This window comes from Oryctolagus cuniculus, chromosome 5, assembly GCF_964237555.1.
Source record: "Oryctolagus cuniculus chromosome 5, mOryCun1.1, whole genome shotgun sequence".
In the NCBI taxonomy this organism is placed as follows: domain Eukaryota; kingdom Metazoa; phylum Chordata; class Mammalia; order Lagomorpha; family Leporidae; genus Oryctolagus; species Oryctolagus cuniculus.
In genome coordinates this window covers 102,218,739-102,238,458 of record NC_091436.1, presented here as the reverse complement: position 1 = coordinate 102,238,458, position 19,720 = coordinate 102,218,739, and the positions used below count along the sequence as shown (strand labels likewise).

The 19,720-nt window shown below is 37.4% G+C and overlaps 1 protein-coding gene across 17 annotated transcripts in view; it reads left to right on the top strand.

Moving 5' to 3' along the window:
* The window catches only part of FAM135A (family with sequence similarity 135 member A), a 125,822-nt gene that overhangs the window by 82,667 nt on the left and 23,435 nt on the right, over positions 1–19,720 (top strand). For 10 of the 17 annotated variants that reach the window (XM_070073900.1, XM_008263090.4, XM_070073901.1 and 7 more), the window contains 4 exons: positions 3,946–4,101; positions 14,412–14,485; positions 16,204–16,358; positions 16,576–18,907. In XM_070073900.1, the coding sequence (XP_069930001.1) occupies positions 3,946–4,101; positions 14,412–14,485; positions 16,204–16,358; positions 16,576–18,907 (2,717 nt within the window). Of the gene's footprint in view, positions 1–3,945; positions 4,102–14,411; positions 14,486–16,190; positions 16,359–16,575; positions 18,908–19,720 lie in introns of those variants that run through there. The other 7 variants (XM_070073902.1, XM_070073904.1, XM_070073903.1 and 4 more) reach the window with 3 other exon arrangements.

Here is a 19,720-nt window from a genome sequence, read left to right as displayed (position 1 = left end):
CAGTCCCAACCATTGCAGCCATTTGGGGAGTGAACCAGCAGATGGAAAATCTCTTCCTGTCTCTCCCTCTCTCTACCTCTGCCTTTCAAATACATAAAAATAAATCTTTTAAAAATAAAAACATCTGTGGAACAGTAACACTGCAGCTGTCAGCTTATTTTAGCATACATTGTAATCTCTATATGTGTTTTAAGAGAAACATGAAAAACTTTTTACTTTAGACTGTTCCTTGAGGTAAAATACATCTTCACCCTGTTAGCATCCATTACAGAATTCTAGACCTTGTAAGCATTTTCCGAGTTTTTCATAAATTCTGGGAGCTTTTTTCTTAGTTTGAGTCTGTAATTCCACAATCATTCATTTATTCACTCAGTAAATATTGAGTAACTACTGTATACCAGAAACCATAGTCACAAAAGTGAATAGTTCGTGATTATAATCCCTACCCTTCTTGATAATTTTGCTGATTTTTTATTTATGTTTTCTGAGTAAGATAAATAAATGGAAGCTTGATTTGGGTTAGGGAAGAAAAGCATGTGTGGTTGTAGGCTTTAAAAAAAGCAAAAATTGGGGTAGGCTTTTGGCCTAGTGATGAGATACATGTTCCATATATGACTACCTGGACTCAATATTGAGCTCTGGATCCTGACTCCTGCCTTCAACATAGATCCTGGGAGGCAACAAATTTGGCTCAGGTTGGATTCCTGCCATATGTGTGGGAGATCTTGATTGAATTCTAACTTCCGGTTTAGTCATGGATGTTTAGGGAATGAACTAAAAATCTGAGAGTGACATTTGTGATAAGCAGCATTTAGGGATGTATACTTGTATGTATTTTTAAAATGCCCTATATATCCCAAAATATATTTAATATGTTATCAAAATTTTCTTAAATGCAAAATCTATGGAGAGTGGAGCTATAATTAGTTCAGGTGTAGGTAATGAATCTGGAGTGCAGGAGAAAAATTGATTCAGCAGTCATTGGTTGATATATAGGTGGTAATTAAAACTAAAGGAGTGGCTTTCAACTTTAACTTGCATAGGCTACTTCTGCTTTCTAGTAGAGAAATGAAGTCAGCATCCATCCATATATGAGAGACATCAAAAAGTTCTTGGTAAAAGGAAATTAAAAGATTAAAAATTTAAACTTTTTTTCAACATAAGCTCCATCGAATTATTTAGTATATATTCTTAATGAACTAAGGGTCCTGTAAATTTAACCCTGTCAATGCAGTTGATCTTCTGTATATATAAAGATAATTAAAAATGAATCTTAATGAAGAATGGGATGGGAAAGGGAGTAGGAGATAGGATGGTTTGCGGGTAGGAGGGTGGGTATGTAGGGAAGACCACTGTAATCCAAAAGTTGTAATAAGGAAATTTATGTTTATTAAATAAAATCTTTCTATTAAAAATACTATGAATTAACAAAAGATGGTGCCCTCTGGAGTTTTTCGTTTGCTTGTTTTTGTTTTGTTAAGGCTTGAGCTAACTTTCCAAAAACACTCTGCTAATAAGCAAACATTATTGTTCTTTTGCCCTCCATAAAGTCAGCAGGCAAAATGCCTTCAGCAACCCAAAAACTATTGCCATGACCTTTGCTCTTGACTGGTCTACTTTTTCTGTAACTCGATCACTTCCCTCTGGGTACCTGTTGCTTTGATTGTGCTTTGTCTTCAAGATCATCCTGCTAAAGCCATGTTGTCATCTGTTTAAAAATTCCTGGAAGAAATGCTTTAGGACCTTGATCCACCGGTGTAAAATTTCCACTGAACGCTCTGCTCTTGTCTGCAGCTGTTCTGGGCACAACAGTTTCAGCATCAGTCAAGCAGAAAGTTTGCTCAGCTTCAATTTTCTGTCAGAATGTGTAAGCTGAACTAATTGAGAAGTCTGTGGTGTTGGTTATATTTTCTGCTGCTAATCCTTGATCTGCTTTATTTAGAGCATGGACAATGATAATTTTTTTGGTCACAAATTGATGTGGATAGCCTGACATTTCAGGCTTCGTCTTCATCACTGTCTCATGCTTTTCAAAATGTGTTAAACTGCTGGTTTCTTTAGGAGATTTTCCCCATGAACTTTGAGATCAAAGATTTCACCATTGTTCTCCTCACAATTTTGAAGTTTGTTCTTGCCTTAATTTTAGTAGAATTCATGTTGCTCTGTTAGTTTGCTTTGCAAACTGATATCCTGTGTTTTTTTAGTGCCTCAAACTAGATCTTGTACAGACATGTTGTGACAAGTTAGTCCAAGTTTATTTTGGTGCAGAAAGAATTTGAAATGCATGCATAGTGTTTGTGTAAAGTGCATTTCCATGAACTTTTAAGGACCCCCTTTATTTAAGCTAGATTTACCAGTGTTTCCAGTAATTAAAATACTAATATTTGCAACACGATATTATCTGCCTGAAAATTGGCTGTACCTGCAATGAATTAGTGAAAATCATATCCTCATAAAAGTAACACTTGCCCCCTAAAGAAGCATTCAATATATAGTTTTTTACTTTAGTAAGAGAAATAATTACTCCACTATTAGGATAATTTATTCCACTATTAGATACTCATAATAGGATAATTTATTCCATTAGGATACTCATAATATTTTATATCAGTTTGTTTATGGCTTTTCTTTCCTCACTAGACTATGAATTTCTTATAGTAATCTTTGCATCTCTAGAATATAGGCCCTAGCATTTAAGATATACTCAATAGTAAATGTTGTTAGAAAAGAGAAAGAGGCCGGTGCCACAGCTCACTAGGCTAATCCTCCGCCTTGCGGCGCCGGCACACCGGGTTCTAGTCCCGGTTGGGGCGCCGGATTCTGTCCCGGTTGCCCCTCTTCCAGGCCAGCTCTCTGCTGTGGCCAGGGAGTGCAGTGGAGGATGGCCCAGGTCCTTGGGCCCTGCACCCCATGGGAGACCAGGAAAAGCACCTGGCTCCTGGCTCCTGCCATCGGATCAGCGCGGTGCGCCGGCCGCAGCGCGCCGGCTGTGGCAGCCATTGGAGGGTGAACCAACGGCAAAAGGAAGACCTTTCTCTCTGTCTCTCTCTCTCACTGTCTACTCTGCCTGTCAAAAAATAAAAAAAAATAATAAAAAAAATAATAAAGAAAAGAGAAAGAAAGTGTTGAATGATTCTGTAAAAGTTTTACCCAAAAGTGAAGAAAGAACATAGAGGCTAAGAACCTAAGAAAGTAGAGGCTACGGAACAATACTTCAGAAAGTTATCTTGGGAGCTGGCATTGTGGTGCTGTGGGTTAAACTGCCATCTGTAATGTTAACATCCCAAAAGGATGTTGGATTGAATGCTAGCTGCTCCACTTCCAGACCAGCTCCCTGCTACTGTGACTAGGAAAGCAGCCAAAGGTGTCCCAAGTACTTGAACCCCTGCCATTCATGCTTCAGCCTGGCCCAGCCCCAGCTGCAACAACCATCTTGGGTGTAAACCAGCACATGGAAAATGTCTCTTCGCTTTTCTTTGCAACGCTACCTTTCAAATAAATATAAATCTTCATTTAAAAGAAAAAGTATCTCAACTTTTCTAAGAAGTGTAAGTCTTTTAGGTGCTTTACTTAGCTGATAAAGAAAATAATACTTGAAGATTGTATTATCTTTCAGAAAAATTGTTTAGTTGCATCATGATTTGTATATTGTATTTAAAGTTACCATTACTTTAGAATTGGAAGTTCAAACCTTGATTTGTATTTTATATTATTAGTGTCATAAAATATCTCAGATATTGAAATACTGGTTTAAGTTGTTGAAAATTGCTTCATGAATGATGAGGCAGAAAAGTTGGTTTTTCTCTGCACATATGTATACACCACACAAACACACACTTTTTTTTAACCATAAATTGTCTTTATGTAATATTCTTGATAACAAACTATGTGTAGTTATGTTAAGTTTCCCGAAGCAGTGAAGTTATTTTTTTCTTGTCATTTCAGAAAATAGAAAATCCTGATGAGCTGGCAGAACTTATAAACATGAATCTTGCGCAACTTTGTTCACTTCTAATGGCTTTATGGGGACAGTTTCTGGAAGTTATAACACTACATGAAGAACTAAGAATATTATTAGCACAAGAACACCATACCTTGAGGGTAAGTTAAAGAAATATGGTAGACAGCCGGTGCCGCAGCTCATTTGGCTAATCCTCTACCTGTGGCGCCGGCACCTGGGTTCTAGTCCCGGTTGGGGCGCCGGATTCTGTCCCGGTTGCTCCTCTTCCAGTCCAGCTCTCTGCTGTGGCCCAGGAAGGCAGTGGTGGATGGCCCAAGTGCTTGGGCCCTGCACCTGCATGGGAGACCAGGAGGAGGCACCTGGCTCCTGGCTTTGGATCGGCGCAGCTTGCCACCCGCAGCACGCCAGCCGTAGCAGCCATTTGGGGGGTGAACCAACGGAAAAAGGAAGACCTTTCTCTCTGTCTCTCTCTCTCACTGTCTAACTCTGCCTGTCAAAAAAAGAAATATGGTAGAACATTTTAAGTATTATTTATTTTTAGAAATTTCTTATTAATAAAAAGCCTTATTTGTACGTATGTGTTGATAAATCAGAAAAGACACATATATCATTGTGTTATTGTTTAATTTCCAAAGATAATCATAGAGCAATATAGTTGAGAGCATGACCTATCTCAATTACAACTCCTGCTAGTATAATAAGCCACCCATTCATAAAAATATAGGAGATAGTGTAGCTCCCAGAACCCAAGAACAGGGATTGTACTCAGGATCTATCAGGTATTGGAACCAGGAACTAAGAACCTTTCTCTTTCCCCTTTTCCTCCCTTTCCCTTCCCTCCTTTCTCCTCTCCTCATACAGGAATGTGTATTACAGACTCGTGTTTACTGGAGGCCTAGTATGGATGAAATCTTTATACAGTTTTATAGTGTAACGTCCTCAAGAGACTTTGACATGTTATATATTTGACTTACCTTTTCGGTCTCATTTCCTTATATACCCTGCATATACATTAATTTTCTTTCACCCACTAGGAATTACTCCAAATATGATGTTTATTCTTTCTTAATTATAAAATATAACATGACCAAAATCATAAAAGTGCATTGCACTGCATATTTTATCAAATAATTAAAAGCATTATACCCTTGCAGTTATTACCTAGATCAAGGAATCGGACACTGTCAACACGTAGCTTTTCCAATTAGTATCCTTTCCTGATAAATATAAGTAATCACCATCCCTTCTTTTTTGTGATGCATACTAGATAATACAGATTATTTCCACCTGTTAATGAATTCTACATAAAATGAAATCATAACGTTTGTATTCTTTTGTATCTTTGTTTTTTCACTCAAGGCTTTGTGAGATTAATCCATGTTTTTGTTGGTAGCTATAGATCTTTTTCATGACTGTGATATATTCCATTTGCATACACCATACTTTATTTATTCAGTCTACTCTTGACGGACATTTGGATTAAGATTTATTTATTTGAAAGGCAGAGCTACAGGGAGGGTGGGGGGAAACACATAGCCTGGATAAAGCAGCGGAGGATGGTCCAGGTGTTTGGGCCCCTGCTACCCACAATGAAGACCTGGAAGAAGCTCCTGGCTCCAGGCTTAGGCCTGTCCCAACCCTGGCCTTTGTGGCCATCTGGGGAGTGAACTAGTGTATAGGAGACTCTGTGTCTCTCTCTTATCTGAAACTCAGACTTTCAAATAAATAAAATTTCAAAAAAGAAAATGGGCAAAGAAGGGAGCCCAAGACAAAAATCAGGTTTGCAGAAAATTAAACTGCCAGCATTTTACCTGGAGCTTCTCTTTTCTCACCCCATTGCAGATACCAAGGTAGAGCCCATTTTAAATCCTAAAGGAATCCAAGAGGAGTAATTAAGAAGCAGAGAAAGTGCTCTAATTTTACTTAAACAGGAATAAGTCTTGCCCTTCCCTGCGGTCTATCACAAATAATGGAAATGGTAGTATATTATGTCCTCTGGCTCCCTTTTAAACAGTTTAATAGGAACTTTGCTCATCAAGTATCTTGCAGTTCTAAGAGTATGGTGCAAGACTTAAAGTAACCAAAGCAGTCCATAGGTCATTCAACATTCATATAGGAACAGGCTTGACCTTAATAAAGTGTATAGGTTGTCTGATACTTCTGATACTGTATTCAGAAGTGGTACAATTAAGTCTCATAAGTGAACTTCTGATATGAAATCTTTTCCTCGTTGATGTGAAAGCAAGTAATGAAGTAGATAATTGGACTAAAAACAAGACATGTAAATCTGTACTCGAAAAGAATACTTTAATATTGGTTCAACCATATTATTTGATACTGAGATTCTGAAAGTGATGGTTTTCCAATTTTTGGCAAATTAAGTCATCTAAAATTGTTCAACTCTGTAATTACATGCCATCATACTACAGCATATAAGCTTGAGTATTAATGTTTCCTAGTGTCTCAAACTAATTAAAAAGATAATAGATATTTGTGGTAAACTGAAAGAGGTCTTTGTCATTTCAAACTGCAAAATGAAATGGTCAAGTGAGATGACTTTTATAAAAAGCAAAAAATTCTGAAATTATACTGAATATTATGTGTATCAAGAACTATAAAGAGAGGCTGGCACTGTGGCTCAGCAGGTTAAAGCCCTGGCCTGCAATGCCAGCGTCCCATATGGGTGTGGGTTCAAGTCCTAGCTGTTCCACTTCCGATCCAGCTCCCTGCTAATGTGCCTGTGAAAGCAACAGAGGATGGCTCAAGTCCTTGGGCCCCTGCATCCACATGAGAGGCTCAGAAGAAGCTCCTGGCTCCTGGGTGCGGCCTGGCCCAGCCCCACTCATTGCAGCCATTTTGGGAGTGAACCAGCAGATGGAAGACCTCTCTCTGTCTCTACCTCTCTCTCTAACTCTGCCTTTCAAATAAATAAATATTAAAAAAAGAGAGAGAGAGAGAGAGAGCTACAAAGAATCAGGTTTCATCCTACATACAATTACCCATACCTTAGTCTACCATTGCTTGATTCATGGTTACTAGCAGAAGATCTGAGAGCTGTGGGTCACTAATAACAGTAGCCAGAGTATTATTTGTGCTGGTTCATTGGTCCTCAGTTTCCACATCCAAACATAAAGAACATCAGGTTCACATCAGTGAGTTATTGTACAGAGGAAAAACTCAGTGCTTAGAGATTGCACATGTTTTATAATAGACGGGAAACATATTTGCTCCTTGCTCCAAGGGATCTGTACCTATAGTACTGAAAATGAACTGTCCTTTGCTCCAAAGGGAGACATAGTTATCTTTCCAGGTTCTTCCCAGTACAGGCATTCTTAAAAAGATAGTCTGTAACAAAGACAATCAGTGCTTCTGCTCACAATACGAAAAATGCAGGAGAATTGCTCCCAATAGTAAGTCTTTAATTTTTTTTTAATTTTATTTATTTGAAAGGAATAGTTAGAGGGAATGACAGAGATATCTACCATCTGCTGCTTTTCCCCTAAATGGCTGGGCCAGTCCAAAGCCAGGAGCCTGGAGCCCCATCTGGGTCTCCCACATGGGTGGCGGGGACCCAGGTACACAGCCATCTTCCTCTGCCTTCGAGTACATATCAACAGGGATTTGGATTGGAAGTAGAACAGCCAGGGCTTGAACTGGCCTCATATGGGATGCTGACGTTGAGGGCAACCACTTAAGCTGCTGTGTCATAATGCCAGCCCCCTCAATAGTAAGTCTCATAGAGAATTTACTTTGATTGAAGTTTGTTCCCTCAACAATTTTCCTGATCTTTGTTGCTGGTGCTTTAGAAGCACTAGTAACACTTGTGTGTTAAAAGCTTTCCAATTATAGCATCAGAGATGCAGTATATAATGTTGATTATAACTTAAGCTGGAGTTATATTGTATGAGTCTATTACTGAGGTGATCAGTGTATTCAGTTGTGGACTTAGAGAGCTAGACTGGTTTTTGCTAGCATTTACAGACTTGTATCCTGCTCTGAACAAGCTCTTTTTAGGGCTAGTGGAGTCAAAATAACAGTTGATTTAGCAAACTTTTTGAAGAAATATTTATTGCCATCTTTTATAAATCTTTAGTTCTGTCATGCCAGATGTTCATAAATAATGATGCCCAGGCCAAATACATAGGGTTGCCAGATAAATATAGAATTCCCAGTTAAATTTGGATTTCAAATGAACAGTAAATATTATTTCATTATAAGTATTTTTCAATACAGCTCTATCAAATAGCCTATTAAAGCATCAAAAAAAGATTTAACTGAACTTTATATATTTCTATATAAATGAAGTATGCCTTAAGGAGGTGCAGAAAACAGAATCTTTGGTCAAAAAGAAAACTAATTTTGTGCTTATTATCCTTCTGTTGAAGCAGAATGTGTGGTAAACACATGCCTTTACTTCATATGCATTATTATTTGTGTTCTAGAGCAAAGAGATCCTAATTGAAGTGGTGACTCTTCTGTTCAGTTATTTAATATTCTGTGATATTGCTCCTTTAAACTCTTCACATTACTATACCTTTCTTTGGACTATATGATGAAAATCTTTTGCTTTGTAAGCCTTCATACAATATGTACAATCATCAGAATGAGAGTTTAGCAAAACCTTTCCTTGGGCATTCTATCCTCATTATATGCCATTTTGTTACCTCTGTTTTTTTTTTCATAGCTGTGCCAATCATTTGTCCCATAAGCTTATTTTCTTCTTTTTCTTTGGCTAACTTCTCTCTCGCTTTATGATTGCCTATTTAGTACATAGCAAAAAGCTGTAACACTTTGTTGAAATTATAGTTATCCTTCTAGGAGGATTGACTGTAAACCTTAGAATTCATCCACAGATTAGAAGGAAAGAAATGTGTTTCTTTTAGTGGTTGGATGGGAAACATTTTGGGTTTGCTTTTTCTTAAGCCGTAGAATGTTCATGCAAAGACCATGATAATTTTTTCTGTAATTTTACCTCGAAAAAATGATGTATGTAGTAATTATTATCTACCAGGTAATAATTGCTTAACAAATATTAACCACATTAATCACCAGAATAATCCAATGTAGTAAATATGTATCATTCCTATTTTACAGAAGGATCATTGAGGTAGGTCAGGAAGGTAAAATAATATGGCCAAAGTCGCACAGCTTATGCATAGTAGAGATTATTGCAGAACATGAGCAACTGAGGCAGGCATCACAGATTAAGAATTCACCAGAGGACATAGAAGAACTCAATTTATTGAATACACTGTAAGGACGCTGCAGGCAGGCCAGGTAGGGGCTCACAACTGCTACATTGTGGAACATAACTTGAGGATATACCTATAGCTGCAATCCCTTTTTGGTTAGGGTGACCGTTAATGTATGCTCATAAGGAAGCAATAGGTAGGACAGAGATTGTATGAACTACAATCAAAGTAGTGTACTTGCAACTGCAGATTTCCTCAGTTAGGAAAACTTTTCTGTGGTCCAGGAGTTATCCCTTGTAGGTTGGGCATAGCTTGGGAGTTTCTTTTTGTCTTAGGGGACTCTACCAAATCTCTGGGAGCTACTCTCCACAGAGATGGGATACATAAGCCCAGACAGTTTATGCAAACCTGATAACACCATATTTCATCTATTGCCCATGCATTTGCAAAGTATCAAAAATTAAACAAATTAAGTCTTTTTTTCTCAGTTTAATACAAAAGAGAATATACAGTTTGTCTTTAATTGCTAGAATTAATCATAAAAAAAATACTGTGGAACATGCTAAAGTAATTGTCTAATAGCTACAGATTCAGAGCACTCGTTGACAGTACCACCAGAGTAGAAGAGTCAAAAGCATAGGTGATAGTTTTTTTTGGAGGTTAAAAAATTTACATAATGAATCAAACATTACTATTTTAACATTTATAGTAAATTGGCATTGGCATATTCAATATTGTACAACCATCACCTCTGTCTACTTCCAACACATTTTCATCACTCTAAAAGGAAAGCTCATACCCATTCAGCAGTCATCTGCCATTTCCCTCTCCCCACTCTCTGGCAACCCCTAGTCTCATTTACTAATTCTAAATGTTTCATATAAATCATATTACATGACCTTTGTGATATGAAGTAGAGGGTGGGGGATTTCATGATTTTTTTTTTCCCATTCTATTGTTGCAGCATCATTTATTGAAAAATTTTCTGTTAATTTGCCTTAACATCTTTGTTGAAAGTCAGTTGACTAATAAGTGTGGATCTATTTCTTGACTTTCTTTTCTGATTGATTGACCTGTTATATTAATATCATACTAACTTCATTATTACTCTTATATACGGTCTTTTTTTTTAAAGATTTTATTTATTTATTTGAGAGAGAGTTACAGACAATGAGAGGAAGAGACAGAGAGAAAGGTCTTCCTTCCTTTGGTTCACTCCCCAAATGGCTGCAATGGCAGGAGCTGTGCCAATCCGAAGCCAGGAGCCAGGAGCCTCTTCTGGGTCTCCCACACAGGTGCAGGGGCCCAAGGACTTGGGCCATCTTCCACTGCTTTTGCAGACCATAGCAGAGAGCTAGGTTGGAAGAGGAGCATCTGGGACTAGAACCAGCACCCATATGGGATGCCGGTGCCCTAGATGGAGGATTAACCTACTGTACCACAGCACTGGCCCCAATATATGCTAAGTCTTGCAGTCAGGTAGTTGTAGGTCCTTCAAGTTTTCCTTCTTTTAATGAGATTGTTTTAGCTATTCCAGATCCCTTCCTTTTCTGTATAAATTTGCATCCATTTGTCAATTTCCAGTTAAAAAACAGTCCTTTTCAGATTTTGATATAAATTGAGTAAAATCTGTAGTTTAGTTTAGGGGTTGCCTCCTAAACCAAATTGAGTCAAATAATCTGTGGACATGAAATAGCTCCCCATTTATTCAGTTCCCTATGTTTTTAGGACTTTAGTTTATCTTAGAAGTGTTTGTTTTGTTTTAGTTTTCAGTGTCTTACATTTATTTTTGAGCATTTTAAATTACCTGATGCTAATACAAATGGTCTCTCCATTTTTTTCATGAACTTCTTGGCATTCTCTTGTACTTACCTCTACAGTTCGTTTACTTTGTTCTTTTATTTATTCACTGATTTATTTAAAGTTGTGCTTTTAAATTTATTTGTTTCTTTTTTATTATTTGAAAGGCAAGGAGCCAGAGAGAGACAAATAGAGATAGATCTTCCATCTGCTGGTTCATTCCTCAAATACCTGTGACAGCCAGACATAAGCCAGATTGAAGCTATCAGCCTGGAACTCCATCTGTACCTCCTGTGCTGTGGACTGAGATACCAAATAACTTATAAGCATTAGTCAATTGTGTAATAAAAAGGATTTATGGCATCTTGCTATAAGCATAATGCCAGCACTCAAAGATTGTTTGCTAAATATTTCTGACATACCTGCTGTTTTCAATGTAGTAGAGATGTTATAATATATCATATATAGACCTTGTACTCAGTAGATTAATATCTAACCTGGATGGACACATGTAAAACTACCTTATAATAATTATTATATTAGCAATTTTTTTAAACATTTATTTATTCATTTGAAAGATAGAGTTCCAGAGAGACAGAGGCAGAGAGAGAGAGGTCTTTCATCCGCTGGTTCACTCCTCAGATGGCCGCAAGGGCTAGAGCTGTGCCAGTCTGAAGCCAGGAGCTTCTTCCAGGTCTCCCACGCGGGTGCTGTGGCCCAAAGACTTGGGAGATCTGCTGTTTTTCCAGGCCATAGCAGAGAGCTGGTTTGGAAGTGGAGCAGCCGGGACACAAACCGCTGCCCACATGTGATGCCAGCACTGCAGGCAGAGGCTTCACCTGCTACACCACAGTGCTGGCCCCAATATATTAGCAATTTGAACAGCATACTAGGAAGAACACAGATGAAAGAAAATTGAACTATTAGTAAATACTATTTTGTATGCTCAGGGTTTTCATCTTCCTAGCTGGTTGCTAAATTTTGAATAGTTGATATTGCTCAATAACTGAGTTACAAGAAGAAAATTAGAGAACATACATAAAACCCATTTTTATAAACATATATACCCTAGGTTTAAAGTTATAAATTTTTTTTTTTGACAGGCAGAGTGGACAGTGAGAGAGAGAGACAGAGAGAAAGGTCTTCCTTTACCGTTGGTTCACCCTCCAGTGGCCGCTGCCTGGCCGACGCACTGCGCTGATCCGAAGCCAGGAGCCAGGTGCTTCTCCTGGTCTCCCATGGGGTGCAGAGCCCAAGGACTTGGGCCATCCTCCACTGCACTCCCTGGCCACAGCAGAGAGCTGGCCTGGAAGAGGGGCAACCGGGACAGAATCCGGTGCCCCAACTGGGACTAGAACCCAGTATGCTGGCGCCGCTAGGCGGAGGATTAGCCTATTGAGCTGTGGCACCAGCCTAAAGTTATAAATTTAACATTTTTTTCTATGTATGTCTTTTGTCTAAAGCTTAATTCTGTTGCCATCAGGTGGCAGTCATACTGTAGTTATGACTACATAATACTTCAGTTAGTGGGATTGTTAATTACACATTGCCACAGTGTGGTTAATATGAGAGAGTTTTAGAGAACATTATATGGGTGTATAGAAGAAAAGAAAGATTTCTAATAACAGCAAGTTGAAATGCAGAAGAGAAAAATAGTTTGGAGCACAAGATTTGGAGTTTTTCAAATTTTTTTTAATCTCAGCCTGATCACTTACTAGCTTTGTTATCTTGGCTAAGTAATTAACCTCTTTTTGTTTTAGTTTTCCTCACTTTATTAAATGATGATAATATCTATTTCATAGAATTTTCTGTGATTTAAATCAAAGAATGAAAATAAAGCTCTTTGCATAAATCCTAGTAGGTTGGATATTTGTAGAGAATGATCAATTGTGCTAGGAATTAGAGATGGTAGGGAGAGATGCAACTGCAACTAGCCAGTTCTGCAGGCCCAGCTGCAACTGCAGGAATCCAGGTAACACATAGATACTTGTCTTCATGCTTTACAGCATCCAAGATAAACATCTCCGGTAGATAGATAGATAGACAGACAGACAGTTATTTTTCCTCATTCTCTTAGTGTTGGAAAGAAAAAAGAGGCCATTGGATACCACTTAAAAACAAAGACATAGGTGACATCTCTTCTTAATTGTTCATTCTTCCCTCTTACTACCTAGACCCAGGGTCATCTGTTTAGGGAAATAAGTTTAACTTGTAAATCAAAAATTCATCTGACTGGATTTTGATTATGATTAAAATAGATCTCTGATTCATTGTGCATTTAAATTTAGATCCCTAAATCATAGTTTTCTTTAGAAATGAATCTTAAATGTAATACAATTTCTTTTTTAAGATTGATTTATTAACTTTGAAGGTCAAAATTAAAGGGAGAGAGAGCAAGCTTCCATCTGCCAGTTTACTCCCCAGATGGCCACAACAACCAGGGCTGGGCCAGGCCAAAGCCAGGAACCAGGAGCTTCATCCAGGTCTCCCACATGGGTGGCAGGGGAACAAACACTTGGGCCATCCTCTGCTGCTCTTTCCAGGCTATTAGCTGGGAGCTGGATCAGAAGTGGAGTACCCGGACCATGAACCCCTGCCCATAGGGCATGTCAGCATTGCTGCTGGCAGCTTTCCCCACTACACCTCCGCGACAGCCCCCAATGTTATATAATTCCAGTATCGTTTCTGTTGCCTAACTGTTGCTTAATAATACCCCAACAGCTGACAAAACCTTTACTTTTATTATTAAAATGAACAGATCAAAATATAAGTATATTGGAAGAAATATTCAGCTAAGTTCAGTATGTATTTACCAAGCACTTATGTCCATACATGGCATGTAATATGTTTTGAGGGTTACAGAGGTCATCAAAACATAGCTCCAACTCTAAAGAGGTTACACTTTAGGAGGGGAGATGACCTGCATAAACAGTTGTTCTAAAGTGAAAGGTGGTAAATGCTATTATAATGCAGTTATAATAGCTTTTATTTAAGTACATTTTCTAGATTATAAACTTCTACCACATACATTATCTTGTTTGTTCTTCACAATAAGCCTATATGTTACCCATAATTAGAAAAGTTATCACTAGTAAGTCTGTCAATTCAAATGGCCTTGAATACCTAGCACGTGGCATTTTAGAAGTTAGCCACCTGGTAGCTAGAAGATTTTATCATGATTTCCCATGTCATAGACACTGTTCTAGGTAAGAAAACACAATCTCTGTCTTCAAGAAAGATAAATGAGATCCAGACTATAAACCTAAATACCTCATTCTAGATTCTGTTGTTCCTTTTATTCCATGTAATACAAAAATACAGTGTTTAATTCTCACTGAGGTAGTTATAGAAGCCCTAATGGAATAGGGGTGTTTTTTTTTTTTTCTCTTAACCATATTATGCCAAATTGACTTTTAAAATATACCATGTTATTAATATTCCCTTTTGGAATTTTTTAGGTACGCAGGTTCTCTGAGGCATTCTTTTGTTTTGAACATCCAAGAGAAGCTGCCATTGCATACCAGGAACTTCAGTGAGTAACATAAATACAAAATTTAAATTATTTAATTCTTTTTTTATATAATATACCTATCAAAATGTATTGGTCACAAAATATACAGAATTTACAGTAGAAGAAATTAGGAGAATTTGAAGTTCCTGAAAGCCTCTCTTAATCAAGTTGTGATTTAATTACTTAATGAATCTCCCATATTTTATAAAGAAGCTTAATGAGATATACCCTACCAATCCCCTCCCCTTATATCAACTCTCCTATAATTTTGGTGTAGTACCTTACAGCTTTGGCTCCAGCCTTCCAGTTGGCCATCTTGTTCTTTTTTTTTTTTTTTTTTTTATTTATTTATTTGAAAGGCAGAGATACATAGGGAAAGAGAAAAATCTTCCATCCGCTGGTCACTCCCCAAATGGCCACAATGGCTGGGGCTGCCAGGAGCCCAGAGCTTCCTCCAGGTCTCCCCACATGGGTGGCATGGACCCAAGGACTTGGACAATCTTCCACTGCTTTCCCAGGCACATTAGCAGGAAGCTGGATCAGAAGTGGAGCAGTCAGAAATTGAACCAGTACCCATATGGGGTGCTGGCACTGCTGGCAGCTGCTTAACCTACTACGCCACAGCGCCAAACCCAAGGCCATCTTGTTCTGCATTTAAAAATATTTTCACAGGTCAGAATCTCTTATATTCATTATCTTTATTACAGATTTTCACAGGTAGGCTGACCAGCAACTTCCCTTCATTATGTAAATGATTTATGATTAAAATGTATAGAATAAATGCCTTCTCGCTTTCCCACTGAATATATTTAGATGTGGTATTCTTTGACTTTAAAGAAGATTTTAAGGATCTTACACTGAATAAAAGAACCAAGACATATAAAAGAGTGAATATTGTATGTTTCTATATATATGAAGTTCTAGAACAGGCAAAACTAAGGTGAAAAAAATCAGAACAGTGGTTGTCTAGGGTTGATTTGGGCTGGAGATTGAGAAGACTTCAGGGAACCTTGAGTAGAAGGAATTGTGCTGTGTCTTGTGTCTGTCAAAATCACATAGCTAACATTTATATGTTTCATGCATATAAATTATACCTCAAAAAAAAAAAAACTGTAGATAATTGTAGAGTATGGATATAGGTAGTGAGTGCTAAGGTATAGATAAAACAAGAAAGGCAATTTAATTGTTGGAACTGGCTGATGGCTACATGAGTTTTTTATACTCTTCTGTTTACTTTGATTTGTTGAAATTTTCATGGAAAGGGGCTTTAAAAAAACTGGAAAGTTTATGCAGCTTATTTTAAGTAGCTGTTAATTTTATCCATTAATATATGTTCAGTAGAACAGTAGCACTGGAGCACTTTTTTTTTTTTTTTTTTTTACTGCACTATCAAATTATTAGTAAGCATTTGGGCTTCTGGTATTTTTCCTGTGTGCTCTTCATATTAAATATGAAGTTCAAACATTAAGAATAGGTGCTCACTTGGAAGTAATATAAGAACTTATAAAAGAATATAATGGAAATTAAATAATTCATCCACAAGCTATCATTTTGTTGTTAACAAATCATAATTTTTATTTTACCAGTTTTTTTTTCTTTGACTAAGTAGTTATTTTATGATGAGGTTACATCTTGAGGAGGAGGAATAGCAATGGTTGGGGAAGAGAGAGGGGTAATATGTAAAATGGAGCTGAGTATAATTTTTTTCATTACAATCTGACTTAAGAAATATTTTTCAGTGCTCAGAGTCATCTACAGATGTGCACCGCTATCAAAAATACTTCCTTCTGCAGTTCTCTTCCACCCCTACCTATTGAATGTAGTGAATTAGATGGAGATCTCAATTCATTACCTATAATCTTTGAAGATAGGTATTTAGATTCAGTTATTGAAGGTAAGTATAATCTAAAATATACAAGCTTTGTGTACAATTTTCAGTATATTCTTCCTAATAGCCATACAACCATTCCCTAATATGAAACAATTTTCCCCACTAGTGTTACTTATTTTTGAGGAAATTATTAGAAAGTTATAGTCAGAAAAAGTAGTCTTAATCGTATGAGTTCTCACATTTTGTTTTAAACCTGAATCTTTTTTTCTTTGGATAAAAGACTTAGATGCACCTTGGATGGGAATTCAGAGTCTTCAGAGATCAGAATCCAGTAGAATGGATAAATATGAAACTGAAGAAAGCTTTGTAGCAGGACTTTCTAGCCCAGAGTTGAAAGTCAAATCTGCTGGTGCCTCCACTATTTGGTATACAGAAGGTGAAAAGCAGCTAACAAAATCTCTAAAAGGAAAGAATGAAGAATCAATTAAGTCCAAGGTTAAGGTTACTAAGCTCATGAAAACAATGAAACCCGAAAACCCAAAAAAATTAATAAAACAGAACTCTAAGGATTCTGTGGTTTTGGTAGGCTACAAATGTTTGAAAAGTACAGCATCCAATGATCTCACTAAATGCTTTGAAGGCAATCCTTCGCATAGTCAGAAGGAAGGTCTGGATCCCACAATATGTGGATATAATTTTGACCCAAAGACCTACAGCAGAGAGACAAGTCAAAAGGAAGCTAGCTATTTGCCAACTAATACAGAGGCAACTGAACAAAAGTCTCCAGATACTGAAAATATGCAACCAGACCAGTTTGATCCTTTGAACTCTGGCAGCCTAAATCTTTGTGCAAATTTGTCCATTTCAGGTAAACTTGATATCTCCCATGATGATAGTGAAATTACACACATGGAACATAATCTGGCATTCAGAAGTTCATCAGACGATTGCCATGATCATCAAACAACTCCATCTTCAGGAGCTAGAACAACTGAAGTAAAGCCTTATAATAAGGATCCTTTAAGTGGAGAGAGAATAACTGTTAAAATAGGACCTTGGACAGAGCTTCAGCAAGATGAAATATCTGTGGATAATTCCCTACCCAACTTTGAGTCCTTACAATCTGATAGTAAATCTGAGTCTGTAGAAATAACAGTGGAAAAAGAAGGTTTGCAAGAAGCTAAGTGCCCTTCTATTGGAGACTCATTAAGTAAATTAAGAAGTAATCTGCCTGCTGCTTCTACAAAAGAGTATCATGTGGTAGTCAGTGGAGACACAATTAAATTACCAGATAATGTCACATATGCCTCATCTAGATTTTCAGATTCAGGTATTGAAAGTGAACCAAGTTCTTTTGCAACACATCCAAACCCTGATGTAGTCTCTGAAACTGTACAGGGACAAAGTCCTTACAATAATGAAAGATTATTTCCTCAGCTTTTGATGAAACCTGATTATAACGTAAAATTTTCATTAGGAAGTCATTGCACTGAGAGTACAAGTGCTTTAAGTGAAATACAGTCATCTTTGACATCCATAAACTCTTTACCTTCTGATGATGAACTGTCACCTGATGAAAATTCTAAGAAATCTGTTGTACCTGAGTGCCATCTAAGTGATAGCAAAACTGTTTTAAATCTAGGAACAATCGATTTGCCAAAATGTGATGACACTAAAAAATCAAGTATTATTTTGCAACAGCAGAGTGTTGTATTTTCAGGGCATTTGGACAATGAAACTTTAGCAATACATTCCTTAAATTCAAGCACTAAAGACGCTTTACAATTTGTTTTTCCAGATAAAGATACTTCCAGTGATGTGAAAAGTAGTTGCAGCTGCAGACCCAACTCGGACACTAGGTTTGAAGGCTCCCAGAGTCCTGATAAATCTGATGACTCTGCAGGGACAGCAATCACATTAAATCCAAAACTGATTTGTGTAGGCACCCCCTGTGTTGTTTCAGGTTCTGTTTCTACTAACACAGAAGTTAGTGAAGTTAGAAGAAAAAATAGTCACGATTTAAATCGTAAACAGATATTTTTGGAAGCCTCTGCAGTTGAAAGTGAAACTCATCTGAGTATGAGTGACCCCAGTACTGATGTGGTAAAGCAAGGGCTTGTGGAAAATTATTTTGGTTCTCAAAGCAGTACGGATTTTTCTGACACGTGTGCTGTTAGCTACAGCAGTTCAGTTAGTCCTCAGAAGGAAACTTCTGAAAAAGAAATTAGCAATCTTCAGCACATGCAGGGAAAAGAAGATGAGGAGGAAGAGCAGGATCAACAAATGGTCCAAAATGGGTATTATGAAGAAACAGATTATTCAGCTTTGGATGGAACAATAAATGCTCATTATGCAAGCAGAGATGCAGAAGAAAGACTTACAAAATCTGAAAAAATAACGAGTGACTATCTGAGGGATGGTATAAATATGCCTACCGTCTGCACTTCTGGTTGTTTGTCCTTCCCATCTGCACCACGTGAGTCTCCTTGTAGTGTTAAATATTCCTCTAGAAGTAAACCTGATGCCATTACAAAGCAGCCAAGCAGCACTTCTTACAACTCCACTTCTTCGATTTCCTGGTATGAAAATGCACCAAAACCTCAAATACAGGCGTAAGTAAAGGAGCACAGTAGCATGTGCTACTGTAATGCTGAAGGGTTGAGTGTCTGTGTTCTCCAGTTTCTACAATACCAAAAGCATTCTCTGATTAGCACTTCTTTATTACAGAAAATCTAGAAATGAATGCATTGCATCATTTCACAGATAGATCTCTAGTTCACAAATGATTGCCCTATTCTGTAGTCTATACATTCCTCATACAAATCTTCCATTGGTCATTTTGTGTTTGAAATATGGAATAATTGAGATTAGAAATTTGTTTTTTCATCAGTAACTCAATTCTCCTCCAGTAACTCCCAGATAAAAGTTTTATGAGTACACCTAGGAAAATATACCTATATACATGAAGAACAGGTTAGTAGAAACCTCTTAAATCTGCCCTACCTTAATTGCCTCAGCTAAGTTAGTGATGTCCAGAATTAAAATTTTATGAACCAGTAAAATATCTAGAAAAACTGAGGGATTATATAGATTTTCTAGGCTTATAGCAGGTACTGGTCCTCAGAATATCTACTGCCTCAGCCCAGATTGTCTGGGCATGTGTACAATGGAGTTTTAAATTAATTTATTATTTAAATTCCCAATTATTCTGATTTATACATAAAATTAATATCTGTAAAGAATAAAGCTAGTGAAGCCAGTGAGGCAACAATGGCCAACTAGAACTTGTAATATACTGGGAAGCTGAAGGGTGTTCCACCTTTTGGGTGCCTCTAACTTTCTGTGACTCCTCGGAAACCAATGACTGCATGTCTTCTCCCGATGTATCCTACTCAGTATAGTGCTCATCAGGCTCTGAGTTGTTC